We start from the raw sequence: 21331 nt of genomic DNA, 5'->3' as shown, positions 1-21331 counted from the left end.
TCCTGTGAGTAGCTTTGTATCTGTCCTTCTGACTGGCTCGTTTCGCTTAGCGCGACGCCCGTGAGGTCTGTCTCTGCTGTACATGTGTCAGAATGGCCTTTTTGAGGCGGAGTATTACTGCATTGTATGGCCTGGCCTCGTTTTCTTTCTCCATTCATCCATCAGCGGACACTTGGGTGGCTTCCCGCTTATGGCCACTGTGAATAGCGCTGCTGTGAACAGGAGTGTACCTGTTGGTGTTCTGTGTAGGTCTGCTTCTAATTTGCTCTCTGAGGCACCTCTGCAGCCTCTTTGGGAAACACACATTAGAGGATTAAAGAACCGCCACCCCCACCCCTGCAAGAAGACAGTTTTCCTTTTATAAAATGGCTTAGTTATTATTTAGACAATAGAACTACCCTTTATTTATGCTGATTACAACTGGGCCTTGCGCCAGGTACTAGGTCAACAGAGACGAATGGTTGCCATTGCCTAGGAGTTCAGTTTAGTGCGGAGGAGAGGTTTGTCAGCGCTGAAGGTTGCTGACCCCATGAGGGGTCAGGGAGAGGCTACTCAGGTTGAATGTCTTTTAATATTTAGTTAATTACTTCGGCTGCATTGGGACTTGGTTGTGGATCTCGGTCTTCAGTAGGATCTATCACTGCCGCACGCAGACTCCAGTTGCGGCCTGCAGGCTTGGTTAACTCTGTGGCAGGTGGGATCTTAGTTCCTGCATCACAAAGGGGATTCTTAACCACTGGACCACCAGGGAAGCCCCTCAGGTTGAATCTTAACAAATCAGTCAGAACCATCAGGTGAAAGACAGAGTCTCTCGGCCCTGGGCACGGCCTATGCAAAGGCCCAGGGGCCTGAGCGGGCAGCTGGCTTCAGGGAAATTGGCAGGGAGTACAGGCAGGCCAGTAGCAAGGGGCATCGGTGTCATGCAAGGAGTTCAGACATCATCTGTGCGCAGACATGGAGTCTCTGCTGCTTTTTGTTTTTCTAACCAACAGAACCCATTAAAAAAAAAATGTTTATTTTCATTTATTTATTTGGCTGCGCCCTGTCGTAGATCTTTGTTGTAGCGTGTAGTTGCGGCATAGACTTTTTAGTTGTGGTTTGTGGGATCTAGTTCCCCGACCAGGGATTGAACCCCGGCCTCCTGCCTTGGGAGCACGGAGTCTTAGCAATTGGACCACCAGGGAAGTCCCAAGGACTCACTTTTAAAAGTGAAGTCTTACGCACAACCTTAATAAGAGAAATAAAGAAGTGAGATTCCTTTCCGCGTAAATGTTGATGAGATGAACAGCATTTGCTTCCTGCAAACCCAGTGGAGCTACTTCGACGGCCTAAACATACGCGGGCACTGGTGCTGACGTCATGCGTGGCCTGCAGCCTCACATCCAGCGTCTGCACGGACCTTGCACAGCATCAAGAACTTCCTGCTTCCCACAGAGAGGTGGTTGCACGTGGCAGCTCTGAACACCGGTCTGTTTGCAACCATGGGGGTTTATGGGTCTTTCACAGATTGCGTGGGGTCCAAACATCTCAGGGGCAAGAAGGATCATTAGAGGGAAGGCCAGGAGATATCTGTTCTGTTGATGAGAGTTGAGCAGAGACGTTAGACTAACTTAACCAAGGTCGTAGCGAAGGGCTGCAGGTTGATTTGGAGAATGCGTGAGGGGGAAGGTTACAGCTCAGCCTTCTCCAGCCACAGCCACAGGAGTCAGTTGGAAATGCAGCCGCCTGGGCCTCCACTCCAGGTTCTGCCTGGCACCGGCTTTTCCAGCAAGCACCCTGGCAACAGGGACCATCCATTTCTTCAAGAGGAGCTGGCAGTGTGACTTTCTATGTGAGTTATTCTGATTTTAGAACATTGGCTCAGATTTTTTTTAATTTACGTAATCTGTCTTTGGCCGCCCTGGTTCCTGGTTGCCGTTCGGGCTTTCTTGGGTTGCGGTGAGCGGGCGCTGCTCTTCGTTGTGGTGTACGGGCCTCTCATTGAGTGGCCTCTCTCGTTGCAGAGCACGGGCTTTAGGGTGCTTGGGCTCAGTAGTTGCGACCCGTGGGCTTCGTTGCCCCACGGCATGTGGAATCTTCCTGGACCAGGGATCAGACCTGTGTTCCCTGGATTGGCATGCAGATTCTTAACCACTGGACCGCCAGGGAAGTCTGGGTTTGAGTTTTTTTTAAGACATTGTGAGGCCAAAGTGGCTCTAGAGTAAATTTAGCCACATGTTACTTTTTTTTTTTTAAATCTGTTGAGCCTTGATTCGAATCTTAGCTGTGACCCCTGCCCTTCAGAGCCCTTTTGCTCACCACCCTGAACCTTGGGGTTCCAATCCATAAAATGGCTATAAAGCTGGTGGTGCCGACCCAATTAAACGTGGTTCACTGAGGTCACTGATTGTAGCACAGTGCTTGCCTCAGGTCACTGGAGGGGAGTGGGTTCCCTGACACAGCCTCCTACATGGGTTGTGTGCCTGGACAGGCACAGCCAGCTCTGCCCTGACGTCACCAGGGTGACCGCACTCTGTACATACGCCCCGGCCACAGGGCTTTTGGGAAAATGGGTTCAGGGCACGACACTCAAAAACTGTGTCGGCCACACACTGACAAAAAAAAGGTACTGGGCCTTTTCTGGTGGTCCAGGGGTTGAGAGTCTGCCTGCCAGTGCGGGAGACACAGGTTCAACCCCTGGTCCAGGAAGATCTCACATGCCCCAGGGCAGTTAAGCCCGGGTGCCGCACCTGCTGAGCCCACATGCCTTAGAAGCCCGCGTGGTCCACAACGAGAAAAGCCCCTGCCATGGAAGCCAGAGTGCCGCAGCTAGAGAGGAGCCCCCGCCCGCAGAGGCTAGAGGATGCCCATGCGCAGCAACAGAGACCACAGCCAAAAAATGTATGGACACAGGCACCTACTAGGAACCGGTAGCAGCGTGTACTCGCCTTAGATGGCGAAGAGTGATGCGAACACTGTGACACTTGACCTTGGAGAAGACCTGAGGTTCACCTGTGGACATGGGTGGGGGAAGGTTGCAGCCTGCGGGTCACTGTGAGGTACCAGGAGGGAGTTTCCTAAAATGTGATGGGAGGATGTCGCCCCAGATTGGAAGGGTGGCTCCTGACAGTAGAGGGAGGGTGTGTGCGTGTCGGGTGGCGTGCGTTTCCCGCATGGCCTGGCTCAGCCAGGTATACTTCTCCACACACCCCTTGTTACTCCTGGGCAAAATCCTGTCTTATTAGCGAATGCAGAATCCACACCACGCTCAGATCATTCTTTAGCATTTGTCCCAAACAGATGTCTGTTTAAAACAGGCCTTGGAGCATGGCTGACTCTTTCTGTGGGAAAATTTACAGGCAGTACATCCCCACATTAGAGAGTGTGCCCCCGTCACATGATCGTAGATGGCGCCAGGCTTCCCTCTGCCAGTGGCACCAGGCTTTCTTTGCACCTTGTAATGAGAGCGCCCAGCTCCCCACCGCCTGCACAGAGATCACCATCACTCACTCAGTCTGATGAGCAAAAATGCTCTCACCATGTTGTGGGCGCTCAGTCGTGCCCGACTCTTGGTGACCCCATGGACTGTAGCCCAGCAGGCACCTCTGTCCATAGAATTCTCCAGGCAAGAATACTGAAGCTGGGTTGCCATTTCCTCCTTCAGGGAATCTTCCCCACCCAGGTATTGAACCCTAGCCTCTTGAGTCTCCTGCATTGGCAGGAGCCACCTGCTGTGATGCTGTTTTAAATTGTATTTCTTCAAACATCACTTAGTCTGATCACTGTTTTATGTGCATAGGAATGATTTGTATTTGTCCTCTGAGCTGAGTGATCTTTGCCTGTTTTTTCCTTTGGTCTTCAAGTGTCCCGGTGACTTGGGGCAGGGTAGGGTGGAGGCAGTTTTTCCTCCCTCCTAACTAGGTGCTCTGTGTGCCAGGATTTGGAAAGTACCTCTCCTCGAGGGGTGGAGCGGGCCGAGAGGGGAGAGCGAGCCGAGGGCTCCCATTCCTGTCTCTCCCCCTTTGCAGCTCCGGCGGGGGATGTCGAAGCCTTGTCGTGCTGCTTGCTCTGTCATGTTCCGGCTGTGAAGTTGATAGGGACTAACTTTTTTTTTAATTCACTCTTTTTTTTTTTTTTTGGCTACTGGGTTTTTTTGTTTTTTTTACTTTTTATTTTAATTGAAGGAAAATTGCTTTACGGAATTTTTTGTTTTTTTACTTTTTATTTTAATTGAAGGAAAATTGCTTTACGGAATTTTGTTGTTTTCTGCCGAGTATCAACACGAATCAGCCATAGGTATATACACGTCCCCTCCCCTCCCTCATGACCCACTCTCCCATCCGGGTTTTCGATGCTGTGCCCAGGCTTTCTCCAGTTGTGTGGGCAGAGGCTGCTGTCTAAAGGCGGTGCGCTGGCTTCTCATCATGGTGGCTCCTCTTGTTCCGGAGCATAGTCTGCAGGCGCGCCAGCTTCAGTGGTGTGCCGCACAGACCTCACGTAGGGTTTTCCCAGGTCAGGGATCAAAGCCGTCTCCTGCATTGGGAGGCGGGTTCTTACCACAGCGCCAACAGGGAAGTCCAAGGACTGACTTCTGACGGCCGACTTGCGTTCTCCTTGCCCCTTCCTGCCCTCCCAACCTGCAACCCCTCTGGTCTTTATCCTGTTGTCTTAAGCTCCAGGTCAAGCCATCTCCTTTCCGGGGCCTTGGTGACCCTGGGAGAACAAGTCCCTTAACGTGCAGGCTCTTCCTGTCCTTCTTCGCCCTCTGCCTCTTCCAGACCCACCGCTAGCTCATTTCCCCTGCCCAGCAGGACGAGGCCCCTTGCCCTTGGGAGCACTGTGGGTTCGCCGTTGACCTTGCCCTTGCCCAGCCTCTGCTCAGCAGTGCTGCTCGAGGGCTGAGGCAGGGTCCTTCCCTGACCTTGCCTCTCCCACATTGCCTCCACGTTCCCAGCTCTGACCCCATCCATGGATGGGGCTCAGGCCAAGTTGTGCAGCAGGGTCAAGATGCAAGCACACGGGGCTGTTCTTCAGAGCCGGTGGAAGGGGAGTGGTTGGGGAGTAACCTGAGGTGGCAGCGGGCTGGGCCCGTCTCTCCTGGTGGCAGCAGTCAGGGGCTCTGCCCGCCGAGTCTGTCTTTTGTGAATCGTCTCTCTCTCCTCCACGATGGGATGCCTGAATGTCCCAGCCTAGGGTGTCTCCTGGCTCCTTGGCTAACGACTTGTTTTCCTTTTCCTGAAAATCGACAGAAGGAGCAGCTGAGCACGAAGGGCCGTCCCTTCCGAGGCATGTCTGAAGAGGAGGTATTTACTGAGGTGGCCAACCTTTTCCGCGGCCAGGAGGACCTGCTCTCCGAGTTTGGACAGTTCCTGCCTGAAGCCAAGCGGTCCCTGGTGAGTACAGAGCACCCACCCCCGTCTGGGGCCACGTTCCCAGCCAGAACCCCACACCTCAGTGCAGCCTTCAGGCCAGGCTGGGTTTATCCACTCCCCAGAGACACTGGCTTGCCCCTGAAGCCACACCCAGTGCAGCCGCCCATGGGCCCCGAGTGCAGGCTCCAAGCCCTCATTGACCTGGAGCAGGTCCTCCGGAGGGCTTCTCTGGACTGAGAGCAGCGGGTGCTGAGGGTGGTTTGGGGGGCAGAGAGTCTTCCGATGGAGACCTGCCCGTAACCAGAGCCTGTGGTGCAGGAGGGGTCAGGCTCACTGCCTGCCTGTGCGGAGGGACCGAGTGGACGTGGGCTGAGGCTCAGCAGTGCCTGGGCGGGGGCATAGACCTGGGAGCGGAAGAGGGGCCTGGGATGGGGAGTTCGGGAGCGCAGACTGCACCGTCAGCCTTTCCCTCTCTGCTGTGGCCTGAGGCCTGCCAAGCTGCCTTTTCCATTTCCTTCTCTTCTTTTTCTTTTCTTGCGAACTTAACAGGTTTCAGAAAAAAATTGAAGGAAAGTTCATGTAACACGACGTTCACCGTTTTAAAATGCTCAGTTCAGTAGTGTTAGGGTTTTCATAGTGTTGTGCAGCCGTCACCTGTGTCTGGTTGCAGAACGTTCCCAGCGCCCGTTAGCAGTCACTCCCCATGCTCTCCTCTTGAGGCCCCGGCAGCCACCAGTCTGCTTTCTGTCTCTCTGGATTCGCCTGTTCTGGACTTTTCATGTATTGGTAGATGGGATCACACGACATGTGGCCTTTGATTGGCACATGGCTTCTTTTTGCTCAGCATCATGATTTGAAGCTTCATCCGTGATGTGTCAGCACTTCATCACTTCTGTAGCCAAATAGTAATTGCGTCGTGTGGCCGGGTCACCGCTGTTCATCTGTCGCCCACTGGTGGACACCTGGGTTGTCGCCACCTTTGGTCACTGAGTAGTGCTGCTGTGAACACACGTGTATAAGGTTTTGCTTGAACACGCGTGTTCGGTTCTTTGTCTGTACCTGCTGCTGCTGCTGAGTCGCTTCAGTTGTGTCCGACTCTGTGCGACCCTATAGATGGCAGCCCCCCAGGCTCCCCCGTCCCTGGGATTCTCCAGGCAAGAGCACTGGCGTGAGGTGCCATAGTCTGTACCTCAGAGTGAAATTGCTGAGTCATACGGTAACTGTATGTTTAACTTTTGAGAAACTGCCAGACTGCTTTCCACAGTGGCTGGACCATTTTCCGCTCCCACTGGCAGTATACTTGGGTGTCAGTTTCCACGTCATCACCAATGCTCAAGATTTCCTTTTTTTTTTTTTTTTTTTAAAAGACAGTCTTTGAGTTGGCCTGAAATGGTATCTCGTTATTTGTGATTTGCGTTTCCCTGCTGACTCATGATACTGAGCATTTCATGTGCTTACTGGCCATCTGTTCGCCTTTGGAGAACTGTCTTTTCAAGTGCTTTGCACAGTCTTCCGTTTGTCTCCTGGCTGTTGGGTTTTAAGGGTTCTTTATATACCCTTGTCATCAGTGCCTTATCAGGTACTTTCCTCTGTTCCGTAGGCTGTCTTTTCGCTTTCTTGCTCGTGTCCTTTGGTCAGGTCCCGTCACCTATTTTTTTCCTTCCGTCGCCCATGCTTTCACTGTCAAGTCTGAGAATCTGTTGCTAATTCTGAGGTCATGAAGGTTTACTTCTGAGTTTCCTTCTAACACTTGTATAGTTCTAGCTCTAATGTTTGGGTCGGTGATCCAGTTTGAGTTAATGTTTGTATATGGTGTGAGGTGGGGGTCCAGTCTGGTTTGTTGAGGGAAATTGTTCTCTTCCCGTTGTATAGTCTTGGCACTCTTGTCAGAAATCAGATGGCCAGTATTATGGGTTTATTTCTGGACGCGGAGTTCTAACCCGTTGATCTCCATGTCTGTCTGTGGCCAGCACCACATCGTCTTGATTACTGTAGCTTTGTAGTAAGTTTAAAATCAGGAAGTGTGAGTCCCCCAGTTTGGTTCTTTTTCAGGATTGTTTTGACAAGTCAGGGCCCATTGCAGTTCTATATGAATTTAAAGATTGGATTTTCCATTCTAGCAAAAAAGACCATTGGGAGTTTGAAAGTGATTGTATTGAATCTTCCAACTGTTTGGGGGAGTATTGCCATCCTAACAAGATTAAGTCCTCTACCCAACAAATAGGCAGCATTTCTCCCTTTATTTAAATGTTTTATTTCTCTCAGTAGTGTTTCATAGTTTTTTTTTTTCCCCACTGTGTAAGTCTTGACCCCTTTGATTAAATTTATTTCCAAACACTTTATCCTCTTTGTTGTCATGGAATTTTTTTGTGTATAACTTGATTGATTGATTATTTTTGTCTGTGCGGGGTTTTCTTGCTGCTCGGGCTTTTCTCTAGATGTGGAGAGTGGAGGCCACTCTAGTTTTGCACGGGCTTCTCACTGTGGTGGCTTCTCTTGTGGCGCACAGGCTCTAGCATTAGGCTTCCGTAGTTACGGCATGTAGGCTCAGTAGTTTAGACTCCCTGGCTCCAGAGCACAGGCTTAATAGTTGCTCCGAGGCATGTGGGATCTTCCCGGATCAGGGAACAATTCTTTACCGCTGAGCCACCGGGGAAGTCCTGCCATTGTTCTCTTAATTTCGCTTCTGGATTATTCATTGCTCATACGTAGAAACAGCACCGCTTTTTCGTGTTGATTTTGTATGCTGCAGCTTTGCTGAACCCGTTTGTTTGCTTTGCTAGTTTTCGTGGATTCCCTAGGATTTGCTAATAATATAGTTTTTCCAGTTTGTGTGCCTTTTGTTTCCTTTTTTGGCCCAGTTGCTCTGATAGAACTTCCAGTATTGTGTGGATTAGAAGTGGTGAGAGCAGGCGTCCGTTTCTCGCTCCTGATCTTAGAGGAAAAGCTTTGGTCTTTCACCACGAGTGTGATGCGAGCTGGGGGCTTTTCGTAAGCAGCCTGAGGTTGAGGAAGCCCCTCTATTCGAAGGTTGATGAGTGTCCCATATCCTGTCTCCACACGTTCTCTTTGCCCTTGACGGCAGCTTGGGGGTGAACACAGAGAGTCCCCCTCCCACCCTCCTGCATCACCACCGCCTCTCCTGGGTCTGCTTCTAGAGTAAGGGTGCAGTGGGGCACGGGGCTGCAGGACAGCAGGTCTCGCAGGAAGGGGCTCACAGGGCAACAGCAGTCCGAGTTTGGATGCCTCTTGGTTGATCAGGTGGACTTCGGGTGGGCAGCCTGGGGCTCATCCCCAAGTTACTGTCTCCAGGACACAGAGCACCATCCCTAAGTGTAGAGTTTCCATGCAGAAATACTTCCTGACTGAGCCAGAGAAGCTGGCTCTGTGGCACAGAGAGTTCTGTGCCTGTCTGTGGGGCTGACGTCAAGTCTGGGAGCTGTGGCCAGTCCTGCCCACCCTCTTGGAGTCTCGGGTGTCCTGGGGGGCTGGACTGAGCCCAGTGAGCACACAGCCCGGACCTCCTTGGGCTCTGGGTGCTGCAGGGGGCCTTGAGCTGGCCATGTCACCTCCCAGGCTTCATTGCCTTCTCTCTTATGTGGAACTGACCACCCTTGCTGCTCAGGCCAGGACTAAGGTATTGTCCTTCAAGTGCTTCTTGCAGGGCCCAGCTTATACTCAGTGCTTTGGAAAGTGCTGCTATGGTTGTGTTGGAAAATCCAGCCTAGAATCCAGGCTGGTCGTCCCATCTCCCGCACCAGCAGCCTGGCCTGCTGGAAGCCCTTGGGGAATGCCTGGGCGGGTCAGGGAAACAAAGCCCCTGTCTAGACCCCCCACGGACAGAGAACTCACATGTACACTGGGCCTCTCAGCCCGGCTGCCTCCTTATGGCCCTACCCTCGAGTCTGACTTGCTTCTTTAAGCCCATTGTCTGCATCATGTGTCTCTCTGAACTTCAGAATCCTGACTTGTTTTTTACTCCGTGTTCCCAAATAATGCCCTTCGCAGTCGCAGCTTCATTGCCATCTTCCTTCTCTGTGCATGTTCCTGCTCATCAGAGACCTCCCTACCTGGCTCATGACCGACCCTCCTAACTGGCTCCCGGGGCCATGTGGCTGAGGAGCAGAGGGATCTCGGCACCTCCTTCCCACTACATACCCTTCTTCTGTTGGCTCAGCCCAAGGTTGTGGGCCCTTGGGCCTCTGTGTCCCGGGAACTCGAGCTGTATCGTGCCCCCTGCTTTGAAGCTTTTGTTGCTCCCTCGTATACTTGGTGGATAGTCTTTGGGTCTCATCCTCTTGGATCTGGGTCTGGAATCTCAGCTCTGACCCTGGTGTTGGCGGTTCTCTTCCTGAACCGTTCCTGCAGGGATGTGCACCCAGCGGCATCCTCCAGTGGCCTTCCCAGAGCCGTTGCTGTCAGCGCCGTGTGGTCCAGGGGCAGCCCCCCCTGTGGCTTCAGGAAGGAAAGGCCTACCCGAGTCCCTGGCCACCTCTCACTGTTCTGGAGGACATGCCCTGCTCGGGAGGCTCGAGAGCATAGCCCCCACTTAGAGAGGAGGTGGGGGTGCAGCACCTAGAATAGGGCTTTGAATTACATACGTGGTCCATGTCTCGCTTTGTCCCCTCCTCTCTGCAGAAGCCTGGCAGGTCACCTCTCGTCCCTCAGCTCCCTCATCTAAATGTGCTGAGAATGTCTGTCCCTAGGCCCGTTGTAAGTTTCCTAAGCAAAGTGTCTGGCCTTGGTGAGCCCAGGGCTGCAAAGCAGGGTCCTGCCTTGGCGGAGCAGCCATCAGACCTGCTTCAGGGGTGGGTGGGAAGCCCCGTCTACTGGAGTTGTGGGATGGTGCACAGCAGATGCTTGGTAACTGGTTACACTGGCCGTCTACGCAGCTCACATGAAGTCTGCAGGCCTTGGTTCCTGAGTTATCTTGTTGCGTCTCTGTGAGGGGTGAGTAGAGCCTCTTGTTCTCTGAGGGCTGTGGTCGCAGCACCCCCTGGCAGACACAACTTGGCATTTACCGAGCTGGACTCTGACAAAGCCCACCCTGGAAAGATAAGCATCTCCCTCAGAAAAGCACCTACTCAGTTTCTTTAAATGGTATTTGTTTTCAGTCCAGCAGTGTTTTTTTGAGTGTACATTGGGTGATTAGAGCTGTTTGTGCTTTTTAAAAGATTTCATCAACTTTTAAAAATTATTAAAATACTCATATGTATATATAATTCATCTTATAAAGTGACCTTACATTTATGTTTCCACTAAAACGGCAGGAGAAAGAAATCAAAGGTAAAATTGGATATTGTCCTAATTAAACTTGACTATTTGGCCTAGATCGGGGCTCAGCAGTTTTCCTGTTAAGAGCCAAACAGTGAGTGTCTTAGGCTTTGCAGACCGCACAGTCTCTGTGGCAAAGGCATAGCTCTGCTGTGGTGGCAGGAAAGCAACCACAGGCCTTCCACCAGTTAGTGGGCGTGGCTGTGTGCCAGTAAAACTTTATTGACAAACACAAACTGAGCCAGCCCCTGCCTAAATGGTTTCTGGGGGCCTTCTGCCTCAGGCATTTGCACACTGGGACATTTAACTGAAACCTAAGAACTGTCTGAACTGTTAGGGGAAGATTGGTGATACTGAGCTTGCTTTCCAGCTGGGTGATCTTGGCTGGGCGAGCAGTGGGTATCCCCCTCACTCCCCACTCGGCCCGCCCCCGCCACCAAGTCCTACTCAGCATGTCATTCTGTCCCCCCTCTAAGAAGTGATGTTCGCACCAGTTCTGGGATCTACGGCAGATAGCAGTTGAGGATTTTTCTACTTTAGCTTCTTGGAATAGTCTTGAATCTTTGGATGACTACTCCTCCAAAGAAATGCAATCCCCTAAGGGATAAGGACAGACTGTTGGACAGGGACAGGCTTTGCGACCGCGTGGACTCGAGCACGCCAGGCTCCTCTGTCCTCCGCTGTATCCGGAGTTTGCTCAGACACATGTCCATTGAGTTGGTGGTGCCTCCAACCATCTCATCCTCTGTTGCCCCCTTCTCCTTTTGCCTTCAATCTTTCCCAGCATCAGGGAGTTTTCCAGTGAGTCAGCTCTTTGCATCAGGCAGCCAAAGTACTGGAGATTCAGCTTTAGCATTTGTCCTTCCAATGAGTATTCAGAGTTGATTTCCTTTGGGATTGACTGGTTTGATCTCCTTGCTGTCCAAGGGACTCTCAAGAATCTTCTCCAGCGCCACAGTTCGAAAGCATCAATTCTTGAGCACTCAGCCTTCTTTATGGTCTAACTCTCACATCTGTACATGACTACTGGAAAAACCATAGCTTTGACTATATCCATAGTTAAGTAGTAGATCTTTATCATTGTAATTATTTATATAAAAATAGTGCATACTCATGGAAAAAAAGCGTTAATGAGAGCATCAGCTATGAAAAGTAAATTTCCCTCTTTCTTGCCTCAGTTTCCCAGTCATTCTCCTCAGAGTTAAACTTACAAATGTCTTATATATCTTTCCAGAAACCTCTGAGTACAAACAAATGTTTATCCTTTAAAAAAAAAAAACGGCATCCTGTTTGTTCGGGCATGCCCCTAGGGGTTTTTTCCTGTTTGGAATAGCAGTGTATCAGATATGCCTGTCCCTAGCAGCAACACAGAGCTGACTCATAGCTGACGTTTGCCTCTGTTTTGTTTGGAGGCAGCATGATTTATCCACCTAGCCACCCCTTCGTGTGGTGTCTCTGCATAAAGGCCCCATGGTGGGGTGGGGGTGACTGCTCTGTGCCTCTGCAGCCTAGCCCTGCAGAAGAGCTACAGTCTATCCACCTTCTCCCTTGCTAGACTTCCATACAGATAACAAACGCTGACTAGATTCTTCCAGAACCATTCTTCATAAATATTGCCAGCACCCTGACCTGTTAATCCGTGCTTGGTGCAGAGAACCAGCAGTGAGCATCCGCCCCCCCCCCCCCCCCCCGCCCCCGCCCGCCGCCCATGATGACATTGCCTCCAGGATGTGTTTTCTCATTCATAGGAAAGAACACAGACTTGGCTGGAAGGCCCGCAAGTCACCTGGCAGCCGTCAGCAGCTTCCTCTTGCTGCCAGGGCTTTGCATATACTGGTCGTCTCACCTGAAATGCTTTTCCTCCCTGTGGTGCACCCAGACACACAGGCAGACACCCTGTCGGTGGTCTGCTGGGTGAGTCCCGCACCAAGGCCCCACTCAGTGTCTCCCCGCTGAGCCTCCCTCCCTCGTCAGGACCCTCGTCCTCCTAGGCCTTCCATGAGCCTTCTCGCAGTCTCACAACGTGCAGCTGTGGTGAGCTGGGCACACAGGTCTTCCTGCAGTGAACGTGAGCATCTTGAGAGCCAGGCTCGGCTCGCAGTAGGACCAGCCCCTGGCCCGTGGCAGACAGTGCTCACTGGGGTTGCGAGCTGAGTCTCAGGTGGTTCCCTGTGCTCAGGTGCGTTGAGAACCAGCCCTGATGGGTCCGGCCGTGTCTCACCAGCGCTGATCACCTCCTGTGTTTGTGTCCTTAGTTCACAGGAAATGGGCCGTGCGAAATGAACAGTGTTCAAAAGAGCGAGCATGAGAAGAACCTGGAGCACAGCAAAAAGCGCTCCCGGCCCTCCCTCCTCCGTCCCGTGTCTGCACCAGCGAAGGTAACCGTCAGCTGTGCGCCTAGACGTGTGTGGACAGTCAGCAGCATGGCCTTCTTTGTAGATGGCCTGGGGAGCAGCATGCGGAGGCCGTGAGCAACAGGCTTGGGGCCCTAGTCCAGCTTGAAATTCACTGTCTGTGGGGGTTTGGGAAGATGGCTCGACTCTTAGGTGGCTGTTCACCTGTTCCCCTTGGCTTACAAGATTGTACGAGATGTGGTATAATCTCCTTCCGCATAAACTGGAAACCCTGCTCAGCCTGCTGCTTCTCACCTTCACAGCTCTTTCAGGGCAGGACGCCTGTGCACAGCTGTGCAGGTTGGTCACTGCACAAGGCGTCCTGCCGAGGGGCGAGAGGCTCTGAAGTTCCTCTCCTGTTGTGCGCCTCACCCTCACGTGATGGTGGTTTTCTTATTCCATCATCCCTTGTGTATTTGCTAGTTGGCTTTCTGCTGGAAGGGAGAGCTTGTTCTCCATCTCTGTTTATTTAATGTGTGTCTTTGTGGACTCGGGTTATAATCTGTTACTATCATGTTCTTTTTTGTTTTTTTGCCTTGTTTTGCTTTGTTTTTCTGGGCTGCACCTTGCAGCATGCAGAATCTTAGTTGCCAGACCAGACATCGAACCCATCCATGCCCCTTGCAGTGGAAGCGCAGTATAATCTGTGACTATCATTGTCTGTCTTGACTCTAAACTGCCTCAGATCTGGCCAGTAGGGCCCCTCTAGGTTGGCTCTTGTGTCCTTTTGACACATGCTCATCATTCTTCAGGCGTTTGGGAGATGGTTTGGTAATATCCTTGATGTCTCAGGAGTGTGGCCAAGTTCAGGTCCAAGTCCAGCCTAGAGAGAACAGTCTTCACAGCAATTAAAAACCCAGATTTCCCCAGGATCTTCTCGTTGCCATCCCCAGCCCCCTTCCTCCCCTCCCCCGCCCCAGTCACAGTCACAGCCCATGGGAGGAGCAGCCAGGAGAAGTTCCTGATACTGTATCTACGGGCATGACTCCCTTGCTATTCTTACTCTGTGATGCCCCTGCCTGATAGCAAAAGCGCTCAGTTGCTGAGATTTAGATCCCAGATTGTGGGCAGGGTGGTTGTGTGACTTCCACTCTACACTCAGTCCTGGAGGCCGAGGTGGGTGGTCCTGAGAAGTTCATCCGTGGGGGTCCTGGGCAGATCGCCAGCCAGCACCTGATGACGGTTCCTGTCAGGAAAGCTCGTGTTGGCGATGCTGTGACTCTCACAAAGATGGACACAGGCCACCTGTGAGACGCACAGAGCGTCCGTGGCATGGACTCTCTCTCCGCAGAAGAAGATGAAACTCCGTGGCACCAAAGACCTGTCCATTGCCACCGTGGGCAAGTACGGGACTCTGCAGGAGTTCTCCTTCTTTGACAAGGTGAGCGGCGGGAACAGTGACCTCCAGGCCTTGCCTGGTCCAGGCTGGCCTCTCCCAGCTCGGATCTGAGCAGTCGAAGTGAGGGGAGGTGGCAGGGGGCTGGTGGCAGGCGGTGGGCAGGAGGTGGCGAAACACGTGGGAAAGGCTGAGCTCAGAGCCCATGCCACATTTGGGGACACACGTCTGCTGCTCAGAAGCTGTATGGCTTCTCTGAAGCAGGGGTGGTCCAGGGCCTTCCTACCCAGAGTCAGTGGGCAGAGCCAGTGAGCTGGCTCTGGGCACGTGCTGTGTGAGTGGAGAGCAGTCCCCTGCAGACCACAGCTGCCCTCCAGAGCCTGTGCTTGTGGCTCTGTGTGCGCCTGGTAGGGTCAGGCCCGGTGGGCTCAGGAGCGGGTGCGGCCGGTGGGGCCCTGACCCCCTCTCCCTGCAGGTGCGCAGGGTGCTGAAGAGCCAGGAGGTCTACGAGAATTTCCTCCGCTGCATCGCCCTCTTCAACCAAGAGCTGGTGTCCGGCTCTGAGCTCCTCCAGCTGGTTGGCCCGTTCCTAGGGTGAGTGGCATTTCCCTCCCTTGCATTTTGTTCTGTAAATGCTTTTCAGCCATCTTTTGGCTGTTGTATTTGGAAAACGGTTTTTTCCAATTTTTTTAAGTTGAAATTGTTACAGACATCACAATAGATTCACCAGCAGTTGTAAGAAAGAACACAGGGAACTTTGGGGAGCATTCCCCCACGGTCACATCTGTAGTCAGCGTCACAACCAGGATGTTGGCTTTCAGATACCACCCATCTCTGTGTGTTCCCGTTGTGTGTGTGCGTGTGTACAGCTGTATCACCCGTGAAGGCTGGTGTGTCCACTGCCGCTGTCCAGGTACAGAGCAGCTTCAGAACCACAAGGAAGCTGGTGTTGGCCTTTGATACTCAGATCCATATCCCTCCTATGCTCTGGGCCCCTGGCAACCCCTCAAACCTGTGCTTCTTCTCGGAAGCTTACATGGCAAGAGAATTACGTGGAGTCATACACCGTGTGTTGTGTAACCTTTCAGGATCAACGTTTTTCCACTTAGCATAATTCCCGGGAGATTCATTATGATTTTTAAAATTCTATCAGAAATTACCAGGAAGAATGAAATGACTGGTCAGCATCCTGGTGCCCCAGGAGAAGTGCTGTTAGCAGGTTACCGACCCACTTGCATCCCGTGCCGCTGCCCTGCGTGAGCCGCCCCAGGGCCCGGCAGCTTCTGAGGGGATGGCGCGGGCCTGGGGGCGCCGTGTGGGAAGGGCAGTGTGCTGGCTACCAGCACGCTTCCTGCTCGCCAGCATGGTCATGCCCAGCCTGGGGCTGAGCCCCATGTGAGCCTGTTTCCATGCTGTCAAAGGGGGTTATAAACACACCTATGCAGTTTTCCAAAAAGCTCCAAGTGGGCTTGCATGAAAACTGTTAACATCTCACACATGGTGAGTCCTCACTACACACGACTTGCTTTTTTCGTCGCAGTGTGTGTGCATTAGTCACTGAGTTGTGACCCATGGACTGTAGCCACCAGGCTCCTCTCGCCATGGAATGCTCCAGGCAAGAGTACTGGAGTGGGTAGCCATTCCCTTCTCCAGGGGCATCTTCCCGACCCAGGGATCAAACGCAGATCACCTCCTGCATTGCAGGCGGATTCTTTACTGTCTGAGTCACCAGGGAAGCCTGCCTGTATAGGCCCCAAGAAAACTGCAGGGGCTGCTGGGCTCTGGGGGCAGCTACCTGAGCCTTCCTAATAATTTTAAAAGTTTTTAAATTTTTTTTCTTTTTAACATAAAATAGAACCCAGGTCCAGGAAACCACGTAACTGAAGAATGGCTTGGTAAAATCATTTTTAGGCCAATCCCTTGTACCCATAACCCATGTCACAAATGGACCTTTGCCAACCTCCAGGAGCCCTCCACGTGCCATGTCAGTCATGCCCCCTTCCTCGGCTGAGGAGTGACCGCCTCTGCACTAATTACGATGCAGCCAACCCAGGCCGACACCACCAGACACACAGCTCAGGCTCCTACTCCGAACACAAAACTGGTCTGGGTTTTGTTTCTGGTATGGCTGTAGGCCTCTCTTCACGCCTGGGTTCTCCCTCCAGGTTTATTCTTTACCATGTCCGCGTCGGCATCCCTGTGGCAGGGCTGCACTTTGCCAAATGCATCTTCACGGTCCCCCACGTCCCTCTGTCCATCAGGAGGCAAAGCTTTCCTCTCTGTGGCTTATTCACTCACTGCAAGTTGCAGGAGAGAGCATCTCAGCAACATTTATTACAGTGCCAGGGTCATGAGTTGCTTTCCTTTCGCATCAGGACCAGTTAGAAACTGAAAAGGGGACCAGTTTTTTATAGCCTTCTATGAACTCAAGAATGTAAATGCATTCGCTGCGTCTCAGTACATTTTACAGCTGAGGAAACTGAGGCCTGAGTGGATAGCTCTTCCTTTCCCCGGGGCAGGCTCTCATAAAAGAGGCATTGTGTGGTGGTGGGCGAGCTCAGGGAGATCAGACCTGGAAGCTGGCCCCTCACTCTTCGCCCTCTGTTCTCTAGACCTGGAAGCCCTCCCCTCACTCCCCCTCTGTTCTCTAGACCTGGAAGCCGGCCCCTCACTCCCACTCTGTTCTCTAGACCTGAAGCCGGCCCCTCACTCCCACTCTGTTCTCTAGACCTGAAGCCGGCCCCTCACTCCCGCTCTGTTCTCTAGGCCTGAAGCCAGCCCCTCACTCCCCCTCTGTTCTCTAGACCTGGAAGCTGGCCCCTCACTCTTCGCCCTCTGTTCTCTAGACCTGGAAGCCCTCCCCTCACTCACCCTTGTTCTCTAGACCTGAAGCCGGCCCCTCACTCCCGCTCTGTTCTCTAGACCTGGAAGCCAGCCCCTCACTCCTGCTGTGTTCTCTAGGCCCGAAGCCGGCCCCTCACTCTTCGCCCGCTGTTCTCTAGGCCTGAGTGTGGCTGCTGAGTTTCACGTCAGTGACACCACACTGTCAGGCTGGCCTGCAGCCTTCTCTCTCTTTTTTAAACTCAGCAATTCTCAGACCCACGCGATCACTTTTAGTGACTGCATAGTGTTCCCTTACTTGTATGTATCATGAGTTTCTCAGCAGGGTCTGTTTCGGTGGACATTTGTCTCGGTTTCTCCCTGTGGTTGGTGCCAAGGTCACATTCTTGGACTGGGATACTCAGAGGTCCAGTTAGAGTCATCAGGAGGTGCTTTTCTGGCGGTTCTGAGAGTGCACACGTCAGGCTGGTCCTTTCCGTTGGGTTAACTTTCTGGGCCTGCTGAAGATCTGTTAACGCTCTGGAATGCCGCCCAGAACAGGATGGCAGGATCACACAAGTCTCAGCTAAAACGTGGCTGGTTCTTTGGGGTTTTTTTTTCAGTTTTATTTATGTTTGGCTGTGCTGGGCCTTTGTCGCTGGGCGGGCTTTTCTCTAGTTGCAGGGCACAGGGACTGCTCTGGTTGTGGTGCTCAGGCTTTTCATTGCAGCGCCTGCTCTTCCTGCAGAGCGCAGGCTCGAGGGCTGTCAGGCTTCGGTAGTCACGGCGTGTGGGCGCGATAGTTGCAGCTCGCAGCCTCAGTAGCTGTGGTGTAAGGGTTTAGTTGCTCAGCGGCAGGTGGGGTCTTCCTAGATTCAGGGACTGAAGTCATGTCTCCTGCATTGGCAGGCAGGTTCTTTACCCACTGAGCCACCAAGGAAGCCCCCCGCTCGCTCATCTGGATCTGGTGCCCAGCTGAGTTACTGTTCGTGTCGCATCCTTCCCCCAGGAGGCCTCTCTCTGCATGTGTGAACTGCTTTCCGGGTTTGCACGTTGGGGGCAGCCGCATGCAGTGGTCTGGAGAGCTTCTCCCTGGTGATGGTGTGGCGGAGTTGGAGGTGCAGCGTCGCCACCCTTCAGAGTGGTTTGTCCCACCGTGACCTTGGACATCCTGTGCACCGATGTTGTCGTCTTCCTTGCCTGCGTTTCCATTGGCCCATGGGCTTTTCTTGTGAGCCAAGTTGAGGGGTGGGGGAGGCGGTCCTTAAAGGTGGGCTACAGCAGATGGCCGTCTTGGAGCACACAGTTAAGGAGGGGAGACTGCTTGACTTAGTCACGGGGCAGAATCACCAAACCGGCTGTCAACATATCTGCATCCTTTCTGTAGAATTTGATATTCATTTAAACAAGCCAGATGACGTGGGGGTCAGTTGCTTTAAAAGCTTCCTGTCGACATGCATGACCATTCTGCTATGATTCCTGAGAATTTGTCCAGGGAGAAGGGGGGAGGGAGCAGGGAAGCAGACTTTTTCTGTCAAGGACCAAGGGTCACAACCACGCAGCTTCTGACACCATCATCCACAAGCAAATATGCACAAGGAAATACTAAGGGAATGGGTGTGACCATCCACTGGTGAAACTGTCTGCAGATAGGCCTGGCAGGTTGACTGGTTTGCCAGCCCCTGGCCTGGTGCTCGGCCTCTTCCAGTCAAGGCACATCGCTGACTCCAGCTTCTGCCGGCCTGGGCCAGTCTTGTCTTGGGTGCTTCAAGGACGTCCTGCGAGTGGTGGGGCCTGGTTGGTGACAGAGGGATGGCGGGGGGAGTCACACACACGATGACTTTACCACGTTGGATGCTAGTTCTGCCTCTCACCCCTCCTTTCTGAAGTTGATTCTGACCATTGTTCACTACCTGCTTCAGCACAGAGCCATTCTGATATCCCTGGATCGTTCTCAGAAGCCCTCAGGAGGCTGACTTACATTTGTCTTCCCTTTTTTTTTTCTTAAATTAATTTTTTAGGGGCTGTGCTGGGTCTTCACTGCTGAGCACAGGCTTTGTCTAGTCGCAGCAAGTGGGGGCTCCTCTCTAGTTGCGGTGCTTGGGCTTCTCTTATTGCGGAGCATGGACTCTAGGGCTCAGGAGCTCAGTAGTTGCTGTGCAGTGTGTGGGATCTTCCCAGAGCAAGGATCAAACCCACCTGCCCCGCTTTGGCAGGTGGACTACCAACCACTGGACCCCCAGGAAGGTGCTTAGGCTTTTTTTTCAATGGAAGTGTAGTTGATTTACAATCTCATGTTAGTTTTTGGTATACAGCAAAATGATTCAGTTAAACATATGTTTATTTTTTTCTCAGGTTCTTTTCTATTATAGATTATTACAGATTACTGAATGTAGTTCCCTGTGCTATATAGTAGGACCTTGTCATTCATCTGTCTTATGTATAGCAGTGTGTATCTGCTAATCCCAAACTCCTGATTAATCCCTCCCTCCCCCCCATCCCATTTGTCTTCGTTTCTGAAGGAAATTTCCAGAGCTCTTTGCACAGTTCAAGTCCTTCCTGGGGGTGAAAGAGCTGTCCTTCGCCCCACCCATGAATGACAGATCCGGGGACGGAATAAGCCGGGAAATCGACTATGCCTCGTGCAAGCGCATCGGATCCAGCTACCGGGCGCTCCCCAAAACCTACCAGCAGCCCAAGTGCAGCGGGAGGACAGCCATCTGCAAAGAGGTAGCGTCCCCAGGGGCTCCGTCAGCTTACATGGTGCCCGTGCCCTACCTCTCCACAAAACTCGTCACCTGTTCCAGATGGATGGAAGGGTGTTGATCCCCCCGGGCACTGGGTGGTAGATGGTCCTGGGATGTAGCAAAACAAAACGCCTAGGCAGAGAAGATGGTTTCTTGCCCCGCTGGTGGCTCTGGCAAGCCGCAGAGCGCACACTGCTCGCACACAGGTTTCGGCTTCCTCCTCCATCCTTCAGACTGAGATTCATCTCTGCCGTGAGCCCGCTCTGTTCCAGGCTCACTCCCTCAGCAAGTTTCTGTTCAGCTTGACCACTGGATGCTTTTTTGAAGTTAGTAGACAGTCTTACTGCATTTCCAGAATTCAAGAGTGGCTGCTCGATTCCAGGATATATAGTCTGAGAGTCAGCAGAGCATGGCCCATGAACCGCATCTGGTTCACAGCCTGTGTTTGTAAGTAAAGCTTTATTGGCACACAGATGGGCCCTGTGCACATACATCCCGCAGCTGCTTTACCGGGACAAAGGCAGAGTGGAGTCCAGGCGTGTGTGGGTGTGCGCACGTGTGCTCAGTCCCTCGGTCGTATCCGACTCTTTGTGACCCTATGGACTGTAGCCCGCAGGTTCCTCTGTCCATGGGATTTTCCAGGCAAGAATACTGTAGAGGGTTGCTATTTCCTTTTCTGAGGGAGCTTCCTGACCCAAGGATTGAATGCACATCTCCTGCCTTGCAGGCGGATTCACTGAGCCATCAGGGAAGTCCCATTACCTTGCAGATACTGTGGGTTTGGTTCCAGACCACTGCAATAAAGCAAATACCACAATAAAGCCAGTCACATAAATTTTTTGGTTTCCCAGTGCATATGGAAGTTATGTTTATGCTATACTGCGGTCTGTAATATTTAAGCGTGCTATCAGTTCAGTTCAGTCACTCAGTTGTGTCCGACTCTTTGCGACCCCATGAACCGCAGCACGCCAGGCCTCCCTGTCCATCACCAACTCCCGGAGTTTGCCCAAACTCGTGTCCATTGAGTTGGTGATGCCATCCAACCATCTCATCCTCTGTCATCCCCTTCTCCTCCTGCCCTCAATCTTTCCCAGCATCAGGGTCTTTTCATATGAGTCAGCCCTCCGCATCAGGTGGCCAAAGTATTGGAGTTTCAGCTTCAGCATCAGTCCTTCCAATGAACACCAAGGACTGATCTCCTTCAGAATGGACTGGTTGGATCTCCTTGGAGTCCAAGGGACTCTGAAGAGTCTTCTCCAACACCACAGTTCCAAAGCATAGTGTTATATTGAAAAACAACAACAGTATATACTTGATTTGAAGCACCTTATGTCACTAAACACGCTGACCCTCCGAGCCTTTGGTGAGTTGCTGATCGCTGGCCCCTGTGACAAGGGCAGTAACGATGAG

The 21331-nt window shown here is 52.4% G+C and overlaps 1 protein-coding gene across 3 annotated transcripts in view; it reads left to right on the top strand.

Annotated features, from left to right (window-relative positions):
• The window catches only part of SIN3B (SIN3 transcription regulator family member B), a 44245-nt gene that overhangs the window by 9776 nt on the left and 13138 nt on the right, over positions 1–21331 (top strand). The window contains exons 5-9 of one of the 3 annotated variants that reach the window (XM_086408605.1): positions 5229–5372; positions 12881–13003; positions 14313–14399; positions 14830–14948; positions 19697–19904. In XM_086408605.1, coding sequence (XP_086264731.1) covers positions 5229–5372; positions 12881–13003; positions 14313–14399; positions 14830–14948; positions 19697–19904 — 681 coding nt within the window. Of the gene's footprint in view, positions 1–5228; positions 5373–12880; positions 13004–14211; positions 14400–14829; positions 14949–19696; positions 19905–21331 lie in introns of those variants that run through there. The other 2 variants (XM_086408604.1, XM_086408606.1) reach the window with 2 other exon arrangements.

The sequence above is a fragment of the Bos grunniens genome, chromosome 7, assembly GCF_055505025.1.
Source record: "Bos grunniens cultivar Pamir isolate PY7600 chromosome 7, Bosgru_T2T1.0, whole genome shotgun sequence".
In the NCBI taxonomy this organism is placed as follows: domain Eukaryota; kingdom Metazoa; phylum Chordata; class Mammalia; order Artiodactyla; family Bovidae; genus Bos; species Bos grunniens.
The sequence above is the reverse complement of the archived record's forward strand: the minus strand, read 5'-3'. Positions and strand labels throughout refer to the sequence as shown.